General features: G+C 36.2%; 1 protein-coding gene across 1 annotated transcript; it reads right to left on the bottom strand.

Annotated features, from left to right (window-relative positions):
- Positions 1 to 348: 348 nt before the first annotated feature.
- On the bottom strand, positions 349 to 19,790 carry LOC134676293 (protein toll-like). Its single transcript, XM_063534670.1, has 6 exons — positions 19,584 to 19,790; positions 4,996 to 5,204; positions 3,776 to 4,817; positions 2,982 to 3,303; positions 2,755 to 2,895; positions 349 to 1,553 (listed from the first exon to the last, which is right to left on the bottom strand). The coding sequence occupies exons 2-6, from the start codon at positions 5,126 to 5,128 to the stop codon at positions 828 to 830; spliced, it is 2,364 nt and encodes a 787-aa protein (XP_063390740.1). The 5' UTR covers positions 5,129 to 5,204; positions 19,584 to 19,790; the 3' UTR covers positions 349 to 827.
- Between the last annotated feature and the right edge of the window lie 5,313 nt (positions 19,791 to 25,103).

Here is a 25,103-nt window from a genome sequence, read left to right as displayed (position 1 = left end):
GTAATTATTACTGCCCTAATTTTATTAATATGCGGACAATTTGACACCTTTTAGTCACGAAAGTTGAGATTTGTCACGTACGTAAATAAGATTAAGGTTTAATCACCACATTCGTTTGTAAATTTTCTCCATATTCTTAAAAAGCTTACATGATTTATTATACATTATATTATACTTCAAAAAACTTCGTCATTTATTTAGAAACTTCAAATTAATTGCAAGAGCGTTTTTAGGGTTCCAGTAGTCAACTAGAAACCCTTATTTATATACTTACCTGGCTTTATCATACTTAACCACTATTCTCCTAATCATGAAAAACTTAACATGTTGTATAATGAAACAATTCCATAACTTTTACTTTTTATTTAGATACAAACTGTAGTTGACAGTTTTAGCAATATACAGTTTCCTCGAAACTTAATCTTTAATGAATATTTTTCACGAAATGTATGCTTACCATTTAACGAAACAGAACTTTACGTCTGAAGGATCGTATCGTGTTATTGATCCACTTCTTTGAAGTTCAAGCATAATACGTCTAACAAATAGTAGGTTTACCTACTTACACAGGTTATTCAACAATCATCCTTAATCTAAATTTTTACAAGATAAAATATCTTCGTAAAAAATTACTTCACATGCATTTTCACAATAAGTCCATAATTTAAACGTTATTTATAATTTAATTTGAATTCTAACTATACCAATATGCGTCGTACTTTATAACTATTAATCTACAATGACTTCAATGGAAATAAAATTATGAAAATGGTTTTTAACATGACGGAGATCAGTCTTTACCTCACTAAATTAAAAAAAAGGTTCAACTAAACTTGACTGTGAGCAACTGTATCGATTGCGTACAAGTGAGGACATCCAAGTCGAGTAATATCAGCATTTTCAGAGCTGGCAGTGTGTTTACGAGCGACATGTTTACTGCGTTTATTATACTTCACTAACACTAACAAATTTTGCCAAAACTTCGAATCACTCCACAAAATAGTAGTACCATAATCTCTTTGCTCCTTTAGAAATGCGTATATTGAATTTTCTGGACCAATATCAACGAATACGTAAATGGTGTTCCGTGCCTTTAATATTTCGCCACGAATTTTCTTTATGTTCACATCGCGGTAAGCTGATGTCAAGTAGTTTGGCGAAAACACGACTAGAGTGATGCGTTTTTCTTTTGCATCGCCTGTGATGTATTTTTCGGTGTTGGCCTCTTTACAGTTGGGATAAACAACTTCTGTGGTAACATTTTGATACGTATTCAGAACCGGTAAAATATTTGTTTTAACAAATTCGTTATCTTCTTCGGCACATTTAATTGTTAAATTTAGTTGTCTAGGTCTTGGAACTTTAGAATCCAATGCTTTGCGAATAGTTGTTTTTGTAACATAATATAGTCTTCTACGGTATAAGTAAAAACCTATTGTTGCAGCTATTAATACAAACGTGACAGCGGCACACGCCACGTAAAGGAACACTTCTTCATCTTTCTGACACATTTTGCTCCAACGTGGACATCGCAAAGCAGCCATATCGTCCCACTACAAGAAAAAAAGATTAGCTAAATATCAACATAAATAGTCAAATGAATTAACACTGTGGAAAAGCCTTTCTTTAGGAGGTTTCCCAGCACCTCGTAGACATCCCAGACCGGCTAGCATGAGTTGAGTTCTCGCGCGCGAGTCCATACTTGAAGTTGCGCTAGATACATGAAGTTGCGCGTGAGAACGCAACTCGTGCTAGCAGATCAGAGGCCCAGAGATTAAGAGCCAACAGGAGTGGTCATTTCTCCATACAAACGTACTCCTCGTTTTCCTCCGTGGTTTTTGAAGCTAGAACAATGATTTTTTCAACACAGATTAATATTGTCAATATCTGTGTCGGACCGTTTTGCTTTTTTGATATTTTTGTTTTTTAAGGCGCTAGAGCCCTTCAAAAATGGCCAAAATGGCCTAATTGACTATGCCGCAATGAGCGGCGTGGCATTCAAAACTGATATCAATTAGCCAAAAAAGCAAAACGGTCCGACACAGATAATTTCATAATCATTTAGATTTCCAAATTTGGTTACGATTGGTTAAGTTTTGGAGGAGGAAACAGAGGAGTACGAAACCTCGATTTTAGAGATTTTTACGCAGGATTTTTCGCCTTGTCCTTATCGCACTACTTTTAGGTGCCGCTTCCGTTAGCGAGACGAGTATATTTAACTAAAATATTTAAAACTCAGCTCCTGTTTCGTCTTAAGCCTGATCATACAAAAAGGTAACGCTGTCAGCCTTCTGGTTACAATAACTCATGAAGGCTATTGTTTATTTACTAAGTTAACTCGCGATTCGCCAAAAACGTGCAATTGAAAAAGCTAAATATTTTAACCAAAGAATTACAAAGAGAATATCAATATGTTATACTTAGGTAAACTTTTAACGCGATTGAGTACGGATTTATGTTAAAGCGCCTTTCAGATTCTCAGATATCAATTTTCACTCAGGAAATTCAAGCTTGCGGTAGTTTTTACAATTTTACTACGGATCAAGAGGTAATTTGGATTCTCGGATAACAATTTACAACATGATTAAAACAAAAATGAATAAATTTAAAATGGCGACCGTTTTTACAATTTTGACTACGAATCTATTAATATGAATCCGTAGTCAAAATTGCCTTTTTGTAGGGGTCCTTTCGGATCCTCAGCTATAAATTTTCAACATGATTTTCATCATGACTAAAATAATAAAATCTCACCTTGAAATGTCGAGATTGCATATCTTTCATGAGATTCCAGGTATGGCAATCACAGTTGATTGGATTATTTGCGATTAACACGTGATGGTATGAATGATCTTGATTTAGACGTCTTTTTTCTATAGGATTGACTCTTTTACCCTGAAACCAAGTTAACGTAACGTAAATAAAAAGAAACTTAATAGGTAGTCAACAAAATTTAAGTAATGCATAACATTAAAACTTACCATTAATATAGCTATTTTATTATATCGTATATCTAATGTGTCGTGTCCGTTTGCAAACCAATCGATGAAAGTGTATTTGAATTCATTATGACTTAGGTTTAATACCCTTAAATTGTATGTGTTACTGAAAGGGGATAAGAGGACAGGATCCGCGGGCCATGTATTATTGTCCAGCCCATTGTATTCAAAATTTAAATTATTATATGCAAGGGATATGTACATTCTCTGTTTGTTGTTGTTGAATAAATATGACGAGACGGTTTTCAGATGATTGTGTTCCACGCTTAAATAAATAAGACTTAACAATGACGAGAACGTTGACCTGGAATAAATAAACAAGTTTTTGTTAAGAATATTAAAATTAATCTATATTGGTACCACTTTCGTTGTCACATTACGTTAGGTTAGGTCCTATACCCGGGGTTAACCGGTTAAACCGTTAACCCAGTGTCAAATTGTACTGGTAACAATGGTAACTACAGGTTTAACCGGTTAACCTTGGTTCAATGAATGGTGCAAGTGGCCTTAAGAAATAATAGATTAATGGTAGGCAGGTAATTATTAATTATGTAAGTAAGGAATATGTATACAACTGTTTTTGTAAAATAGAAAAATGGAATCCGATTCATTTATTGTATAAATTTTCTTAATGAATAGGTTGGTACCCAGTAACAATTGTTGAGGTAAATAGATGAGAACGATAATGAGCGTGTTTGAATCTGGGACAAAGTTTCTGCTTAAATAAATTAAGGATATTCTGCTAAAAATATATAACGGAATTAAATGTTCCTTACCCAGAAATTTCCACCAAATTATTATAATCCAAGTTAAGCGACTCCAATCGTACCAGAGATGAGAATAGTTTCGGTTCCAAGTCCTTTAGATTGTTATGGCTCAAGTCTAACTCGAGTAGATTAATCTGGTCATTGAAGATAGCTTCAGGCAATGCGTTGAGATTGTTGTATGCTAATGAAATATTCGTAATATTGGGAGAGTCAACAAACAAGTCGTATGGTACAGTCATTAAACCACATCTCTGAATGTACACTTGTTTTAAATTGGTTAAACTCCCAAACAAATATCTTGGCAACTCTCGCAGTGTCACGTCGTTGTTAAGAATAATGACTGTTTCTAACTCCCTGTTGCCTTTGAAAAGATTTCGAGGAAGAGACGAAAACTTGTTTGAAAACAACGTTAACTTTTTGAGTTTCCTCAGCGGTTTGAAAATCGAAGCCGGCAGTTCATTTAAACCATTAGAACTGAGATCGAGCTCTTCTAGGACGTTAACTCCAGTAAAGAAGTCTTTTGAAAACCACGTGACATTACTCTGCCACAGGGAAAGTTTTCTCAAAAAAGACAGGTGGGAAAACATATTTGATGATATATTTGTCATGTGGTTATGGCTTATCTCCAGGGTTTCCAACCTCTCAAGTGGTTTAAGTAGATTCTCCGATAGGTAAATGCTGTTTGATCTGATATTCAGCCAAGTTAAATTGTTAATATCCATGAACAGATTATCGGGAAGTTGTGTGTTCCCATTGATCGACAGTAATAGTTTCGTCAAATCTTGTAATCCAGCAAAGTGCTTTCTGTCAAAGTAACCGGACAAGTTTTTGGTATTTTGGAAAATTAATGCCATAGTTTTTGAAACACCCATACTCGTTAAAACGTCTTTAAATGACGTGACCGGTAATGGGCAGTCTTTGAAACTGACAGATTTGAAAGAGCTCTGAGGACTAGCGCATCTTGGCAACTTGCTGTAGTCGAGAGAAGATGCATTCTCACATTTGATGTTGATATATATATCCGGCAATAAATTAATTGTGACAGTCCGACCTGAAAGAAAATGAAAAATGAATGCTTTTAGCACAAATCCCAACATACCTAAAGGTGTTGGCGATGGAAAAACGGACTAAAAATTTTCGAAACATCAATCGTCATTCAATTCACCCACATTCATCGTCATTCAAACGCGTAGAAAAGTGCTGTAAACGTTCTATCCAAATGCACTCACCATCAACATTGCAATTGAGTTCGACGGCGAGCGTGCCGCCGCAAACGCAGTTGGGGTCGCTTGGACACGTCGGTCTTAGTGCTCCAATTATTTGCAGCACCGCTGCAAACACGCACGTCCATTTATACTCCATCCTCAATTTAACTCTTACTTTTTTGCAGTCATAGTCATTAGAAGACTCATTCGTGTTGATACCATGTTATCGTGATCTGTGAACAATAACATTTGGTCTTTGAATAAATTGATGTAAAACATCATAATATGTATATACAGTACATTGGTGTTACTTTCCGTGCCCATATCGAAAACTAAAAGCGCCATATGTAGGTAGGTTCAGCAAAGCTTTTTACGGAACAAGTGCGAATAGGTAATTCGCAACTCGTGTCAATTTAAAACAGTCCCTTCGGTCGTGTTTACTACTACTACTTTCCACACTTGTATCGTAAATAAGGTTAGTCAGTAGTGACCCTGCCTGCGAAGCAGGAGGTCCTGGGTTCGAAAACAGGTAAGGGCATTTATTTGTGTGTTTAACACGACTATTGGTTCCTAAGTTATGGATGTTATCTATGTAAGTATCTACTATTCATTCCTAAGTTATGGATGTTATCTGTGTATGTAAGCATGTATTTATCTATCTACATTTCTAATCAATATTATCATTTCTAATAATTTTTGCAGCTAATATTGATGCCGAATGTATGTGCTGACTGACTGTGTAACGAATTAAGATGTTGATGTTTGAAAGACAGCTTAAGTAAAATTTAACAAAGTTGATTTTACTAACGATGGGTAGTCGAACATGCAAACACTCAATAAAAAAATGTGCAGCGCACGAACTGCAGTGGCTGCAAAATATTTATAATCGAACGTTGAACCGTTATCTCGGTCCACCGCACTCGGCATTTTCGATTATTTGCCGACTACGATATTGTTGTAGCAGCGATCTGGGAACGAAAGGTTTGAATTTTCTGTTATTTGAATACATAAGGCAACATTAAATACTAATAAAAACTATATGTACCTACCTATATTATGAGCACCATATCGTTTTAACAAAAAGCAGAAGCGTTCGTTTTAGGTTGCAGCAAAACTGGCAAGTGTTGCATCAATAGTGTAGCAATTGTGCAGGTTCGCAAACTACCAGCATTTGGTTTTGATTTCCGCTATAGGCCGGTAGCTTGAACATGTCATACTCGCTTAAAAGTCTTTGCTTACGGTGGCGTCGGGTCGCCACTTTCCCACCATTTATAAAAGTACATATTCTAAAATATCCCTTAATACGTCTTTCAGTTTATATTTTGTTTCTGAATCCTGCAGCAAATGGTCTGCTAAAGCTGGCATATTTACTTATTGACGATTTTTGACAGCCGTGATCTTATACTCTTTGTGCTTAACTACAAATTTTTGCATAACTACTACTCCTACCCTAACCTAACCTGCAAGCAAATGTAGTGGCGCCACTGATAAAAAATACAACAAAAATATAGCAACATTTATTTGAAATGGTGCACTTTCCGAGTAACTATTAGTTATTTTAGTTGAATTATAAGTTTTTTGCCAAAAACGAGTGTTTTCCACTATGTTCAAGGGGGTCAATGCCTACAAACAATTTAAGTGCATCAAATCATAAAAATGATTGGATAGTTCTGAACGATATAAATAACTAGGTAGGTACTATCCCTAGTGTATTTCCTATTACCAGAGCTATTTAGTTCCTCTATTCTGAGATTTTCAGACGTCAGTCTCCGCATCGACAGCCGACTCGTCGAGCAATACAATTTGGTTTAGTTATATTTATTCAACTCCGTTAATTGTAATTGTTTACCAATCACACGCTCTAGGCGAATCAGTATCACAATGAACTGCGACTACACGGGGTTGTTACGAGTACTAGGGCCATGCTTACACTGTCTTATCTGAGACGATTGCTCGCTAAGTGACGGGATGACAGGATAGCGCTATCGAGCGGCATAGGTCAGCACTTATGTCAGAAATAAACATAGAGTTACACCAAGAAAAGTCTGCAGCGATTTTGATAGCTCACGCAGTGGCATCTGGCCAGAGGGCGTCCCACAGTACGTTTGCGCAGACGCGGTCTCCACTCCAGAACACGCTTACTCCAGCAATTATCGGTTCTGCGACATATGTGGCCAGCCCATTGCCACTTCAACCTACTAACTTTCAAAGCTATGTCGGTCACCTTGGTTCTCTGGCGGATCACTTCGTTCCGAATTTTGTCCTTCAGAGAGACTCCGAGCATAGCTCTTTCCATAGCACGTTGAGCGACTTTAAGTTTATGGATTAGCCCCACAGTCAGTGTCCACGTCTCGGCTCCATACGTCATTACAGGAAGGACGCACTGGTTGAACACTTTAGTTTTTAGGCTTTGTGGTATATCTGAGGAAAATATGTGGTACAACTTCCTAAACGCTGCCCAACCCAACTGAATCCTCCTATCGGCTTCCTTTTCAAAGTTGTGTCTACCCAACTGCATTAGTTGCCCGAGATAGACATATTCCTTAACAACTTCGAGAGGCGTGCCATCGATGACTACTGGTCCCGGAACGACGCGGTCATTAAACATGACCTTCGTCTTGTCTAGGTTCATCCGGAGACCAATTCGTTGGGAAGCTCTATTTAGGCTGTGCAGCATTCCTTGAACTTCCTGCAGCGATTCTGCCATGATTACTATATCATCGGCAAACCTTAAGTGCGAGATGTATTCGCCGTTTATGTTTATGCCCCGTCCGTTCCAGACACTGATAATAAAATAATTTGATTTTATATTTTTTGTTATGTTGAACTGTATGATGTTACCGAAGTCTGTTTTTTTAGGTTATAGGTTTACTAACATTATAATTTATGGCACGTTTTTCATTATATTGCTCAATGGCTACTATGAAATGGCAGGCATTTTATTTCTTCTTGGCCTCAGCTAATATTTTATGAAGCAAAGTTTCCACGACGTGACAAGGCCAGAAAGGAACGTGTCACTGCGAAATTCTTTTGATAAATATTGAATTATAGTTCAACATCCGTCCCGTCCAATCATCTATTTGTATCATATATCGACCATGGGTCCGATTCGGATTATGAAATAGACAACTATTAGACATCTTTTAGACATCACCAAGATACGATAAGGATATGTTTAAGATCTAACCTGTCAAATTTGACATTTGCGCGATTCTGGAGATACTCTTGAACGATTTCCACGGGACATGACTAGAGATCTAATTCACATCTAAGGCCCACTTGCACCATCCCACTAACCCGGGGTTAAGCGGTTAAACTGTTAACCTATTGTCAAATTGTACTGGTAACCATGGTAACTCCAGCTTTAACCAGTTAACCCCGGGTTAGTGGAATGGTGCAAGTGGGCCTAATAGATATATTACTCTATCTAACGTGAAAGTGACATTGGTTGCCCGAATTGCGCTGCAAAAGAGAACTAGTTGATATCTGAACTATAACGTATCTAGAATGGATCTAGTACGTGTCGTCTCTTGTGAATATCTTGAAGTTCGAATACGGCAGTATATGTTGTTAAACTGCGCACATTTCTCCAGGGCACTTACGTCCATTTAATCTAATATTTCTAATAAATACAACGCACACAAACACGGCAGAAATATAGCCTAGCAAGATTCTATTTAGTCTTGTTGCGGATTTTTGGTGGTAGTGGTACTAATTAATTTTACTGGTACTAATATGAAAAAAAATATTGGTTTTGTACGAGTAGTGCTACAATGTAGGTTGGGATCTACTTTTAAGCAAGAGATATGATTGTGACAAAAAACCCACTCTTCCAACAAATGAAGGGTTTAAACCAATATGTATTTGTATATAAATCTAGTTAAGATTTAAAACTAAATACTTCTTTTATCCTAAAAAGTAGTACTAGCAGAATGATTACAATAATTACAACTTTTACTAATACTTTCGCCTAATATATTAAAAGGGTATTTTTAGTTAATCCCTAAATACTAAATAGTTTTTCGCATAAACTCGTATGTTTTATTAAAAGTAAGAACATAAATTTTATTATACGCAAGAAAAACTGTTATTATTCAAATTTCTCACTGAAATTTTCTTGTCTCACAACAGTGGCCTACACAGGGCCCAGACAATGCCCGACACGTGGCTCTGACAACAGAGATTAATGGCCACTGCATTACTTGCCTTTTTTATTAAACTAACTTATGAAATGAAATGTTTTAATAAGGTTTTTATATAATTTTCATTATAATTTTTTGAAGCCACTAAAGAAAGTATTTCAGAATAAATACTACTTTTTTCAACTGCCTTTTCTTTCACATTAGATAGTTCTATTTTATAATTAATTAATGTGTAGGAACGATAGAAATTATTTAAATACTAATTGTTTGTGACGTACCTACTTATTGTTTGTATTGTACTCGTATTGTATCACTTCTTCGAGGTATTTACCTGTATAGACATTTAAAAAAATTGCTCATATAGCTATATTTATGGCACCGCATGTACTAACTACAAGTTGCCTCCAGAAACTCACGAACTAAATTGACATGAGTTTGACAAATAAAATGACACCAGGAATAGCAAATAAAAAATAGTCAGGAGTATCTGGAGTATATGTCGATAAAATGATATCGATAAGTGAGATGCACTTACTATCCATGTGATAATCATAGGTATAAAGCGGTCATAAACGATTTCGATTTGTATGAATGTGACGAGGAAAGTGGTTGATTCGATTGTAAGATTGTGACGTTACCAATCAAATCAGGAGGTGCGGATGTGAAACTAACAAATTTCAATGTTAAGACGAAACAGGAGCTGAGTTTTAAATATTTTAGTTAAATATAGCCATCTCGCTAACTGAAGCGGCTCCTAAAACTAGTGCGATAAGGACAAGGCGAAAAATCCTGCGTAAAAATCTCAAAAATCGAGGTTTCGTACTCGACTGTTTCCTCCTCCAAAACTTAACCAATCGTAACCAAATTTAGAAATCTAAATGATCATGCAATTATCTGTGCCGGACCGTTTTGCTTTCTTGGCTAATTGATATCAGTTTTGAATACTACGCCTCTCATTGCGGCACAGTCAATGAGGCCATTTTGGCCATTTTTGAAAGGCTCTAGCGCCTTAAAAAACAAAAATATCAAAAAAGCAAAACTGTCCGACACAGATGTTGACAATATTAATCTGTGTTGAAAAAATCATTGCTCTAGCATCAAAACCCACGGAGGAAACAGTCGAGTACGTTTGTATGGAGATGTGACCACTCCTGTTGGCTCTTAATATGCAGGTTTAGGGTAGGGTTGCCATACGTCCCGGTACGCCGGGACATGTCCTGGTTTGAAGCATGATGTCCCGGTGTCCTGGCCCATAAGCAAATTGTCCCGGTTTATAAATCATAGTTATTTTGTAGGGGGCATTGAGACAGACAGACGGTCGGACGGGCAACAAAGTGATCCTATATGGGCTCCGTTTTTTTTCCTTTTGAAGTACGAAATCCTAAAAATCTACCTACTATTATCTCGAAAATATTTCGCGCTCGCTTCGCTCGCGTTTTCATTTAGGTACCTACATTATTTGTGACAGTTAAGTTGAAATTTGGTATAAATATATTATGTCAATCTATAACCCGAAGACGGACATGTAACGTAAATAAAATGAATTTTAAACATAGGGGGCACTTATTGGGGGGTAAATGAGACAGTTAATAAATAAAGTTTTGCAAACTATGTTGTTACATATCAAGTGATAGAGCTGTGGGAATCTCAAATATATTTTATTAATAATTTTAAGATTAATAGTTTAGAAGTAATTTAAGTAAATAGACAAAAAATGACCACTTCCCCTCTTTATTATCTCCGAAACTACTAAAATAAAAAATAAAAATACTAAATAGTTTCTTACCTATAGATGACAGAAAAACCTATTAGAAGTATGCAGTCAAGCGTGCGTCGGACTTATTACTTAGTTTTTGATCGTCCCTTACGGGTCTTTTTTAAACATTTCACTCACGTTTCACATCAAAATATACATTGTTGAAAATTGTGTAATGTACGGAAACCTTGGAAGGCGAGTCCGACTCGCACTTGGCCGGTTTTCTTTAAATGTCCCGGTCTGAGCCCCCACACTTATGGCAACCCTAGTTTAGGGGCAAGTTGTTTATATCAAGAGCTCGCGGTTGTCGCCATAAATCTAAAATTGGTGATTTAATTTTATACAATGTGACCGGTAGATGAGATTGATCGATAATTGAAGTTAGACCAGGAAAAGTCTGCAGCGATTTTGATAGCCCACGCAGTGCAACTGTTATTTAATACGTCATAATTTCATAGAATTCTGACGTTTAAAATAATACTTGCACTGCGTGGGCTATTAAAATCTCTGCAGACTTTTTTTGGTCTAACTAACTGTATTTAAATTCTGACCTATTGTCAACTTGAATGCCCAGTTTAGGGACTGGTCTTCTTTACAATCGAAGCAATAGGGATCACCGAGACGATTAAATTTTTACGTCCACACCACACAAAATAAATGAGAAATCTTATCTTATTTCCCCGTCTAGGTCGGCCTTATTTGTATTTTGAGCCAAAATCACTGTTTCTATGTTATCACCCACAACTTGTTACTCTAGCTGTAAGTTTTCCTAACAAATAAAATAAAATAAATATAATGAAATATTTATTTAATTACCTACAATATGTTTATCCAATATCCTTGTATTTATTACTATAAAATTGCACAATTTTCGAAATACCAAGTAACATTTGTAAAATAATTTAAATTACTTAAAGATACATTTTAACTGACCGCGCAACAGGAGCGCCACTAGCGGTGAATTCTCGCGATATTCTCTAATTCAAACTTTTTTGAAAATATCGATATGAACAGCACTGGCCAAACTGTGGTATCATTTTTGCACATTGACCTGTCAATTTAGTTCGCGAGATTCTGGAGGCAACCTTAATTAACCAGGCATCTTACATGCCAAGAAGGAGATACCAAAAAAGTGGCATCTCGGGGCTAAGGTATCAGTATAAAACGGGTATTTAGTTTTAAATATTTAAAAGTAAAAGGTACCTAAAACATTTATGCCACAAAAATAATTAGTATTCTGGATATTTTATAAGTATTCCCGCATTAAATTCACTTTCATCCATCGGAGCAAAGTGATCATTTAGCGAACATAATTTCGATCCCTTCGAAGCAAATGGCGGCGCGGCCTTCCGTAACATTAAGGGAAACTAAAAGTATAATAATAGGACCAAATCAGTTTGGGTTAGAGTAGCCGGGTGGGAGGTGGAAATATAGAAAACCGCTGCATTCTACCCCCTTATTCATAAACGTTTACTAAAGTTGACCAGCCGATAATAATCGTTTGTCCCTTTCCGACGTATCGGTATGATGGAAAGGAACAAACGATTATTATTGGCTTATCAACTTTAGTAAACGTTTATGAATAAGGGGGTAGAATTTAAATGTACTTAAGATTCATGTTAAGGCTGCACTAAAAGAAACATAATCCTGTAAGTAAGTCCTGTGTGTAGTCCCGACCATCGAGTCGGGTCGGGATTCGAATCGTCGAACAATGCTTACAAGAGGTCACAGCAATACGATACTGTACGGATATGATGGTCTTTCTTTTACGTGACAGCGTGATAAAACGGTGTCCGTCACTTTCTATCCCACGGTGTTAAACAGTGACAGTTATTTTATCACGTGGATAAAGATGGATAAAGCTATCCATAATACGCTGGCTGATCAGTCAGTGTCAAAAGTGTCATTTTTTCATCCAAAAACGCTACTTTGAACACTGACAGATCAGTTTGAAAAATAATAATTATTGTTTATGTAAGAAATAATAAGATGAAGCACCGTTAATACCTAATAAAGAAACCCGGTAAGGGTTTGGCTGTTACTTTTAACATTAAGATCTCAACGTTATTCTAGCCTGTTTATACTACAGCACAGGGCATTATCTGCTTTATAACCATACAAATAATGTTGAAAATAAAGCGTTTACCTTGTAGCAGTCAGAGAGGTATTTTACTGCATTCTCTTCGGTATCAGGTGTAGTAAGCTAGTAAGCTCGTTGAGCTTAAGGGTCCGCATTTAGGTGTTGGGTTACTTAACAAGAGTACTTCTGCTTCTGGTAATGTTCATTGTTTCATTAATGTTGTCCCATTAGTGCATTTATATGCGTTTTGCCTTCCACTACCTATACAGTATGTATCAGAACGAAAGGCAAAGAAAGAGACCCATTAATTTTTAGGTCATACTGAGCAACTTTTACTATGGGACCAACCCCGAAAACGCGGAAAAAAATCGACTCTCCGGAGGAAATTTCAACATCCGGAGGAGGAAATTTCAACATCAGACCAGCAAAATGTATGAAACATCCAATTTTATTTCTGCGTTTTCGGTCCCATAGTAAAAGTTGCTCAGTATGACCTAAACATTAATGGGTCTCTTTCTTCGCCTTTCGTTCTGATACATACTGTATATATATTAATGAAATTATTTATTAAGTACCGCGGTTTGAGGTATTAACACATGTACAGTAAGTCTTTGGCTAATATTTTATTAAACTCGATCAGATTGTGAAATGAGGTGTGTGCAAACAATAGTGCCCACAGTTGCAAAAGTAACTTTAAAACTTGTCGCCAGATAAAATGATGGTGTCGCCGAAAACTTGTACATTTATTGGCTACTGATCGATCTAAATATATATACTTAGTCATAGTCCTTCGTAAAAAATCATCGATTTTAGATGTCGCTATATCTTCGTTTAACACCCTTGCGCTTTAGCTAACATGTTGTATGTAGTTCTCGAAGCAAACTTCTAAAAATTGTGATTGTTTTTTATCTCTCTAGCTACGTAAAACACTTAATATTAAATTTGTTGTACTTATGTTTTGACGTTTCCTTCAGGTTGTGTAAATAGTAAGTAAAGGATATCAGCGGGCTTTGAATATTTTTATTCTGGTAAATATCTTGAATTTTTCAAAACATTTTCTTTGTTTCAACGTTACATATTTTCTAAATAAAATTCAGAGAACGAAAGAACGCATGTAGCTGTGTGATGCTTCGGTTGTACAGCAAATTCGATCATATTCACATTATCCTTGAGTTGAAAGCTAGAACAACCTCAAAAGACCTTTGAAGCGTTACAATTTCAAATTAATTTACCTCGCCAAGTTAGTTACCTACCTAATAATAAATTCAGAATTTCAAGTCAACAATGCGAGGCGTTTACCCGCGGTGGCGCTAAACAGACGCTCGCAGCCCCCTCGGAGGCGCTTGACAGGTACACAACACCCGGTCTTAATTTCAACATCAGTTAAATACCCAATTATAGCAGACGAGATACGTCCTTACTATTCTACTGAAAAAATGTTCTACCTTATAGTGTACATTGTTTGTGCAAATTATACATACCTATCCCTCGAGAACTATGCAGTTAAAATATGCTTAAAATTATAACTACAACAACTATACTTACACACATTCATATTTACTTAAATTTTGACTGCCTTTAACTTAATTAAATAATATGTGTTTGTTTTTGAATTGTATATACACATTTTCTAAGTATTAACATACGTGTAAGTAGTACATTTTATTTAACTACATATATCTCTATTTCTATCGTCACTGTTAGCTTTGTTGGATTGAATTGTATCTGGTTGAGACCTTGAGACTGTACATATTACTTTACAGACGACTTTTACGCTTCATTAACTTTATTTTTATTTTATAATCTAACTAGGTATTCCACTTCGACATAATACGATACCGTAAAATGGGGTGAGTTGGGTGAAATTTGACTTTCAAACCTCAATTTTATTTTTACATGTGAAAACTGAATGGTGTATATAATAAGTGGTTCGGAAATTGTATTTTATTTTGGGTAGTTCCATTTCATAACTTTGACGATAAAGAGGAAAACCCACCTCACCCCGTAGTGCTTCGTATTTGGGGTGAGAGGGTTTTTCATACAAAGGTGATTTTGGAAGATTGTTGGATAGATTTTTTTTATTATGCGTATTACTATAGCCCCATTTTAAATTGGAATACATTATTTTTGTAGCAGTAGCCTTAAAATCCCTTCTCACCTCTCAAACCTTCTCTCCCCATTCATAACCCAACTCTCCCCGCGAAACCTACTCACCCCGTTTTACGGTATTAAAGCAAATATATTTCTATTGCCTCATTTCCTTCATTCCTACTCGTAGTTATACTTATTAGAGGTCAGGAACTGTGAGCCTAACGAGGCACGCGAGCAATCAGTGCGGACTCTGTGCAATTACGACATCAATAAACACAGATTGTGATCGCACCAGCACCACATAATGAGTTCTTAACTTGCACATATTTAGGTGCTCAGATTTCTTTGTAATATGTAAATACCTACCTATGTAAAAAGGAAAAGGTGAGAACTACATCCTTCCTAATGTGCCTATGCAGTTTTGCAGCTTGCTGAACCCATGAACCTTGGCTTGTGCTGTTGATACTTGTGTGTGTAACTGATTTGTAATTATATTATTATTCTTTGTATACCTACTTATTTTTTATAAGTGAGAACCTGTAATTGGCTCTGTAAATCTATTTTAGTTTTTAGAAATATTTACAGCTGTTGGTTTTCCATGTATGTAATAAAAATAAAAAAATAAAATAAAATAATAAAATACAATCAATTTTAATAAGGGGCTACTACTTATAGAGCCTTTAAACCGGTTACTTTTTTTGCGTGCGTGCAGCAGTAACGCGAATGTAATTTAATTAATTTCTAATTCATTACCTTAACCTTTCCTTTCCTTTTTTTGGCTCTCTCGCATATAAGAGGAGGCCTGTGCCCAGCATTGAGACGTTTATATTATTTTATAGACGTTTATTTACCTTAACCTCTAGGGGAATAGTACAATATATATTTTATAAGGATGTTTTTGCAAACTGCAGATATGGTTTTGTATACGTTAACCGTTAATAAAAAGGCAAACCCTGCAATCTGCCAATCAAGAATCCGCAGACGCAAACAAAAAAAACATGCACAGGTCGATGGATTTTCTAGAAAAAAATTGTTAGGACCGCTCGCCTAAACCCTTTTAAAATATAACTAAGTACTATTTTTAGTTTCACATCGGCTTTCACGATGTCAGTTAAGTGTTTTAGTGTCTTCGATTGTCCCTAAGGCCAAATTGACCCTTCTCTCTTTAAATTACGAGTACTAAATATAATAATGTTCAAATAATGCTAGAAAATACAAAAATAGGTACTAGGTCCTATTGATTTCAGTTCTTTATATTGTATTCTATTATTCGGAGCCGACGAGGTGGTGGAGTACGTCCGCCAGAAGACTGGCTACACGCTGAGGGTGCGCCAGCTACATTCGCGACATTATGTGCATTTCAGTTCATTTGTCGTGCGCGTGCCGCGGCCGCTGCAGGACACCATCGCAAGCGCGGACTTCTGGCCGAAAGGTGTGGTGTTCCGGGGCAACCTGCCGAATCCTACACCAAATCAGACGATGCAGCGGAGCCACGCTGTTATGTCGTCGTCCAAATGTAATGGTTTGGTTTTTATTTGTAGTTTTTTATGTTGGTTTCTTGTATTCTTATTTTGCAGTTTCACAGTGCCTTGGTTTTTACTGTAATGCTGTGCAACTTATTTGAGTAATAAATGAATAAATAAAATAAAAATACATACGCGTTAGGTAAATTTTGGCATCATAGTCGATTTCTGGTGTATTTAATAGGTAGCATAAGTACATACCTATATGTGCTGTAAATTTATGCATGAAATTATAAGGTGTCCCGTTAAAATAACTCTACCTCAATTATATTTGTTTAGGTTCGCTTGTTTACCTTGACAGAGTAGCAAAGTTTGAGAGGATGGTTTGCTCATTTTGGCGCTTGGTAAGGGTTTGTGCTGGATCAACTGCCTACGTTAATATTTAATATTTAAAACGTGTACTTTTTGAACTTACCTATGTACATATAGTTCCCGAGTGAATGGCGTTTCAGTTGCTGAGTAAGATAAAATGACTGGGATAACAAACAAACAAAAGGGGTTATGCTGTTACCCTTTTGGCTCTTATTAAACAAAGTTTTAGTTTAACCATTTTGTTTCAAAACTTTAGTAAATTAATGGCCATCAATTTCCATTAGGAGGCGTACCTAACTAGTTAATATACGTAAAAATCGAGATAACCATATCGTTTGACGTTAGGAAACATCGCGTTCAAACATCTAATTAATTATGTGAAGTGCTCGTACGATTAATATCCGCCCCGTATCGTATATTGAAAGTAATATAGTAAAAGATAATTAAGCTTTTTAATTATTGATTGAGCGAGCGCGAAGCATCTCCATTTTGTCTTGGGCGAAATGCTTTCGTATACCAGTCCGACTGCCTTTCTATTCTCTTCTAAAGGTCCCAGATGGCCTACCGCGAACATCGAAGATCGCGAATTACGGGCATCTTTCTCTGTCACTTATTACGCCATAATTGAAGTAAAGGGGCCCACTGATTAACAGTCCGCCGGACGGTATCGGCCTGTCAGTTAGAACAAAATTTTGACAGTTCCGAACAACTGACAGGCCGATACCGTCCGGCGGACTGTTAATCAGTGGGCCCCTTAAGAGACAAAGATGCCCGCAACTTGCGAACTTTGGTGTTCGAAACCGATTCCCGTGAAATTATGTGAGTAGGTTCGTTTTTTTATTTGGTCTTTTTACGTTTTTCAAGTTGAAGCCTCCGCCAACGCGTGCGGCTCCCAGTAAAGCCTCTCATCATTGAGCAAACCATCTCGAACAATCTTCGATTTAAAAAAGGGGAGCCATATTAGTTAGGAGGGTGATATACCTAGCTCAAGGAGCCACAAATTTTAAGAAATGTGAACTTCATGAAAATTTTGTGAAGACCTAAGGTGAGACGATCGTATAATTACGACAAGTGCGTTGTGCAATTACTGCGAATGTTAATTTGTTGAAAAATAAAACTTAAATATCGAATGTATGTATGTAGGTATGTCGAAACATGAATCTTACTGTGTGGTTGGAAATCTGCTAAATATTATGATTATAAGATAGAAAGATAGTTACAAATATATTACATTATTATAATATAATATTAAGTAATAGTAAAGTACGCAAGAAAAGAGAACTGCCTCTTTCGTTTCTTCATGTTAGCTTTCTACCTGTCTAACAAAATGTTTCAAGTGAGACATCTTGATTGAACCTACAGTTAAATAACATAAAAGCTCATAAAAGCTAGTGTTCCACCCGACTCAGTAATTGGTTCTAATCGCTACCATATACACTTATGACTTGCCTACCTGCCCCCTAATTACCTGAATTCTCTCGTGATTTTAGTTGCTTAGGGGGCAGGCAACAAATTACTCTTCAACAACGCCACCATAAAAACAACGCCATCATAAAAGCATCAGGTAAAAATATACCTACAATACTTTGATAGGTACTTCCTCCGTAAAATATGTAAAATTGAGGAAAGAACATATAGCAATATGTTTTCTGTGAACAAGTGTGCTCATTAGGGTGCTAGCTTTGCATAGCATCAAATGATATGATGACAATATATTTAAAATAAGTATTTTATAAGATGTAACATGTTTAGTCAAGTGACTCGCGATCTAGCAATTAGATATTGTCTGAGCTACTGATAAAAATAGCTACAGAATAAAATAGGTCGGTCTTATCCTAACATGGTTCTGGCAGAACACCAGGATAGCTTTTACGAGGAAAACCGGTACATACACTACTAAATATATTCTCTCGTATTTAGTACTTGTATTGTACAGTCAACTGTAAAAATATGGGTGTAGACAACTCACTTAAAAATATGGGTGTAGACAACTCACTTAAAAATATGGGTGTAGACAACTTACTTAAAAATATGTCCCATAGTTCTTAATTCACTGACATAAGAGTTATGGGACATATTATTGAGATGATTTGTACACATATTTTTACACTTGACTGTACTGTCCCCGTCAGATACATCGGATCGGTCAATGTGCTCAAAACTATCTGAACACGTCTCTGTTGTAGCCTGAACACGTATTTTTCAGTATCAGTATATGTCTAATCATGAGTATCATGACATTCATGACTGTACTTGTCTTCTAGGTAAATATGTCACCTAATATTTATATGCCCATTTTTAAATCGTAATTTTTACTATATTTTTTTCATGCTCATGCAATATCAAAACATTCAATAGCGCACAAATCTTATAAAAATCATGCAAATACTTTTGGGTTTTATGAAATGAGTACCGAAAAACATGTAAAGATATTGCCTTATTAAATGTCATATTACATAATATACATTTTTATGTTACAAACGATGAAAATATTTCTGTATCTACACAATATAATGAAGTATTGTCAAAAATGGCTTCTTTTCCTCAGAGAGTCGGGTAAAAGGAAGATATTTAACAAAAAACGTACATTAAATAGGTTTTTTTTATCAAAAGAGTCTTAATAAATACGAGAAGAAAGGAAAGGAGAAAATAAATAAAAACTTAAATGATCTAAATTTAAAGATGTCAAAAACATTTAATACACTTACCTGTAGATAAATTATCATCCAAGCACAGTGCCTATAAAAACACACTGGACCAATTAAACAAACGCTAGTTCCAGAACAGACATTCTAGTACAAAGTCCACTTGTTATTGGTGTGCAAACTACAAAATTGTAACGTAAATATTCCTCCTCCAAGCTAGTTGACGGAGTACCGCTACGAGCGCCACGGAGCGACTGCCGCGCTACGGCATCCGCTACGGCGTAGCAAATAGCTACAGTCGGCTAAGCTCGGGGATCGACGGAAATAACCGAACAATAAAGTTATTCGGAGGTGCCTTTCATCGTAATAACTATGTAGGTAATTAATTATTGAAGTTTTATGATTATTTATATGCACTTGACATTGGTATACCTAAATTAGTTCTAATAAAACCTTATAAAGGTAATACCAGCCATATATAAAGATCATCCATCTTCAAAGCATGATTCAAGGACTATACCATGCTTCTCTAAAGGTAGGTCTTAAGATAAATGTGTCCAAGACCAAAGTTATGACGAACATCACTGGCAATTCACATCACTGGCAATTAGAATCTCACCATAACGGTGGGAGCCGAAGAGCTGGAGGTGGTCGAGCAATACGTGTATCTTGGACATATTCTATCTTTCGACAAAAAACAACAGGAAAAGGAGATCTCCAGAAGAATCCAGTTGGGTTGGGCAGCATTCAAAAAACTTGCGGACATCCTTAAATCTGCAAACTTTCCACAATGCCTGAAAACTCGCATCTTTAATGAATGTGTCCTGTCCACCATGACATACGGTGCCGAAACATGGACGCTTACTAAGGGGGCTGTGTACCTATAAAATACGAGTAGCACAAAGAGCCATGGAGCGCATCATGCTCGACATTAAACTGCAAGACCGAGTGAGGAATGTCGAAATCCGACGCACCAAGGTGTGAGACGTGGGTGACGTCATCACCAAGCTTAAATGGAGTTGGGCGGGACATGTTGCTAGGCAAAGTAATGGCAGGTGGACCAAAATGTTAACGGATTGGTGGCCGCTTTCGGATAAAAGAAGCGCCTGGCGTCCGTTGGCTCGTTGGGTGGATGACATTCGGAAAATCACGGGGCACTTTTGGATGAGACTAGCACAGAACAGTGACAACTCCGGCAAGAAAGTTCACGAGGCCATTCACACTGCCGAAGACCGAAACACGTGGAAAGCAATCGTTCGAAAAGTAATTTATAGAGGTCACGACCCTCAGCTATGAGGAATACGATTCAAGGAGGAGCACAGGACCGGGATAAGTGGCGTACAGTGATTATAGGAATCTAGAATTCTAGACTTACTAGATTCGTAGATACTCGTGTAAATAATACGGACATAACTAAACTTAACTTCGACGGGGGGGAAATGGACATCGTCAATATCATCACAAAAAATTAATATAGGTACCTATACAGGGTGTTTGTTACATGCCTAGAAAAACAAAGTTGACCATGGTTTTTTTACTACTACGCAAGTAAAAATTTGATTTTACGAAAAACTGGCTAGAAGTGAAAATAAATCTGCTGTTATAATTTGGCATACGATGTACCAAATACCGTGTATACAAAATATTTCGAAATGGAATTGTTAGGTTATCCAGAAATAAACGCACGATAGCTAAAATAAGCACATAAAGCATAATATTCATGTCGCAAACGAATACTTTGAAGGAAAAAATATTATCTAGGGGCACGGTAGTGTCCCCGCCAAGTCGAGTAAAACAAAGACTACACGGCCGTACCACCCTTTTCTCGATATTTTTTTTTGGGGACCAGTATTAGTGTAAATGATACACTAATACGGAATAGTTGTTTACGATACAAGTGCGGAAAAGAGGAAATTCGAAACGAGTGGCGATAAATTGCGACACAACTTGCGAATTACCTATTCGCACGTGTACCGTACACGTACGTTATGTTACGTTACAGTACAAATGCCTTTAAACTTTTGACATCGCACGAAACACTAAGTACCGCGCACACACTATCGCACTCGCGCGACCCACTACCACGGACGGACGGACCATATGTACTGTAAATAATATTTTCTTTATCAGCATGGTTAATAATATCCATGGGCCCGATTCGGATTTTGAAATAGATATCTTTTAGACATCACCAAGATACGATGACGATATGTTTAAGATTTTGACAAAAGATTTTGAAATTTGACATTTGCACGATTCTGGAGATACTCTTGAACAATTTCCACAGGATATGACTTAGAGATCCAATTCACATCTAATAGATATCTTACTCTATCTAACGTAAAAGAGACATTGGTTGCCCGAATTGCGCTGCAAAAGAGAACTAATTGATATCTAAACTATAACGTATCTAGAATGGATCTTGAAGTTCGAATACGGTAGCATGTCACCGGAATCCTAAAATTATTACCGAGCTAAGCTGGGAACGGACGGATAGATTTTTCATAAGTAAAATCCAAGAATTTTATTGAAGCGAATATAATACGATATTTGAAACTTTTGCTGTCTGATCTTCTTACGTACTTATTTATATTGAATACGACTTTTGAATGTTATCATGGTTCGGTGGACCGAAGTTCACTGAACCCTAATTAATGTTTTTGAAGTATTTAATTACGAATTATCAATAGTATTATGTTGTTAGGTACAAAATATCTTTACGATGTGTGGTAGTACAACAAAAGATTCATTACTTTATTATATTTGTGATACCAGGAGTTATATTAGATTAAACAACTGTATATTTTGTGATTTTTGAATTACCTTAGAATTTGTTTAGTTTCTAGAAGATTACAGTGCCCGTACCATGAGTCACTGACTGACAAATAAGCTAACTCTACGTGATTTACTTAATATATTACCTCTTGTCGTCGGTTTTTCAATAAAAAAATGGCCTAAAGCCATGGTCAGTGTAGGGTTCCGTAGTTACCCGTTCGTCATTATATTAAGCGGACTCAAAAGGAGGATTATTATAGTACCTATAAAAATAACAAACAGAAGGGAGTAACTTTGCAGCAATTACTTTAAGTCATGTGTAGTAAGCAGGGATGACTCTACGAAAACTCAAAAATGGCTCTTCGTATCCTATCCTAAATAATTGTCATTCAAAGTATGTGGCTCTATTTAAAAAAAGGAGAAGGGCCTTTAATATTAATTCTGTAATAATAGTAACTTCGTTGCTTCCAATAATATTTATTCTATAATTTTACTTAAGACCTTCCTATCTAATAACACCCCACACCCTAGGATTGAAGTAAGAAAAAAAAACACTACAAATTTACTTGTGCGGGAGGTATGTGCGGGAGGTATGTAAGAACGTTACGTTATTTTACCAAAACTTCTTTGCGTCTCAAAAGGCAAGCTAATAAAACTACTAAAGCGCAGAATTTAAAACAAACAGAATCGGGTTTCCCCATTAATAGCTCAATCGTGAAGTGATGAAAACCAAAGCAAAATAATTATGAAGTGAGGCATATACCTATTTTGATTGCGGTGAATTTCACCAGTTTTTCACAGAGTCGTTGTTTATGACAACTGGGTATTCACTGTTCAACCGCATCTGGCCCGAGATGTAAGAAAAGTATATCTGGAGAATTGTTTTATTAAAAAGGTAGGTATACTACCTAGTACCTAGTAATATATTATTATGTATGTGCCACTCTTGCTCTAACAATTCTTGCTTCAATCGTACTTGTTCCTAATTGTGGCCCTTTTAATTACACAACGATTAAACGCAGCTATTTATGACAAAATCAAAATATACCCACATGGTACTGCACATTTTTCATATTTTTATAGAGTAAAATTTGCTGAATTGTGATGGATTAGGAAAAAAATATGTGCTTAAATTTATACATGGTTTTTTTAATCAAATTAACAGTAAACGTTCCACTTTTCTGAAGCCAGATCACAGGGGCTACCGCGAAAACCGAAATTTGCAAATTGCGGGGATCTTATTCTTTTACTCTTATTACGCCTTCATTGGAGTAAAAGAGAAAAATCCCCACAATTTGCGAATATCGGTTTTCGCGGTAGCCCGGGTATGGCGACCGGTCAACAAAGTTGTACGACGATAGTTGAAAGACAACGGCAAGATACCAACTATTAGTAAATGTCTGAATATTTTACAATAATATTATTCAAATTGTTTTTCTTATTCTGACATTTCCGCTTTGACAACAAAACTATGTATGTTATTTAAATTGTACTTATAATTCACGGTAGCGTTGTGAATGATGTCAGATTAAATTGCAATCGGCATCGGTTAAACTGTTGATTTTATGTTTTTCGTAGATCTCACCACTAAACCGATTGCTGGAAATAACTGGGATTTCGATAATCTGTTTTTGCTCTCACGAAGCCTCCCCAACAGATCGAGGCTACTATAAATCATTTTCGAATGTTTTGCGGGTTTATGTGGGCTTTCGCGATGCCCCGGTTTATCTTGTTTCGTTTACGTTTTAGGATAAAAGCCGTATTGGAAATGGTGATTTACTATAAAAGATTTCATTATTATTTTATTGCATGTAAACTTGAACGCAGGGGGCCTCGTGTCAACAGTAATAGGCTTTTCTCCAATATGCTCGGAAATGTACACCTTACTGTAGCAAAAATAGTACGGGAAGTTCTTCGTTAATGTCAAACTCTAACTAAAAAACATCAAACTATCGCTGTCCTGTTCTAGCGGACGGGAAGTAAAAAAACACTACAGTAATAACTTATTACTGTAGTGTTTTTTACTTTTTAATAATAAAAAACGCAAACAGCCAATTACTATGCCGCGAGCCGCTTCTACACGACCCGATCAGCTATCATTTCACGTGTATGATCGTGCGAATACTGCTTAATAAAATCAAAGATTATTTTTATATTTTTTTTAAATCTCATCCGTGTTCATAAAGCTTACATAGTTTGTCAAAGGACTTTCTCATTTCAAACATAGACAAAGAGAATCATACTATCTTTGTCTTACACTAGTACTAGCACCCAAAAGAAAAGGATGGGTGTAGTTTTCCTGGTTCTTACTGACTGAAAAGTTGGTTTGACAAACTATATTGCGCAATTATATTGAATGAACGAATATTGAATGGTACTGAATGGCAGAATAAGTTTGTGCCTTTAACTTTTAAAAATTAATTAAAGAGGGAAATTGTTTTTGACATTTTGGATGTGAAGGTTTGATTTGAGTGATGCTTGATGCTTAAATAATAATTATTTTAGCTTATTTCCTCGCATGTTTGGAGAAAAGCACTATATATGCCTCGGCAGGAATAGCAATTCGTGGATTCGTCTTCTTTGTCGGCTCCGCTTCGCGTCGTCCGACAAAATCGAAACTCATCCACGAATTGCCCTTTCCCGGCCTCTGCAATAATGTACTATTATTTGATATATATAACTTGACATTATCGCAAGATGCAATTTTACGTGTTTAAGCTCGAATGTCTTTAGATACCTTATAAAGAATTGCGGACTAGATAATTAATTTTGTATTATTGAACGTGTTTAAATATTTGTCATTCATGT

The sequence above is a fragment of the Cydia fagiglandana genome, chromosome 2, assembly GCF_963556715.1.
Source record: "Cydia fagiglandana chromosome 2, ilCydFagi1.1, whole genome shotgun sequence".
Lineage (NCBI taxonomy): Eukaryota > Metazoa > Arthropoda > Insecta > Lepidoptera > Tortricidae > Cydia > Cydia fagiglandana.
Note: the sequence above shows the minus strand (reverse complement) of the source record. Positions and strands in the feature narration are given on the sequence as shown.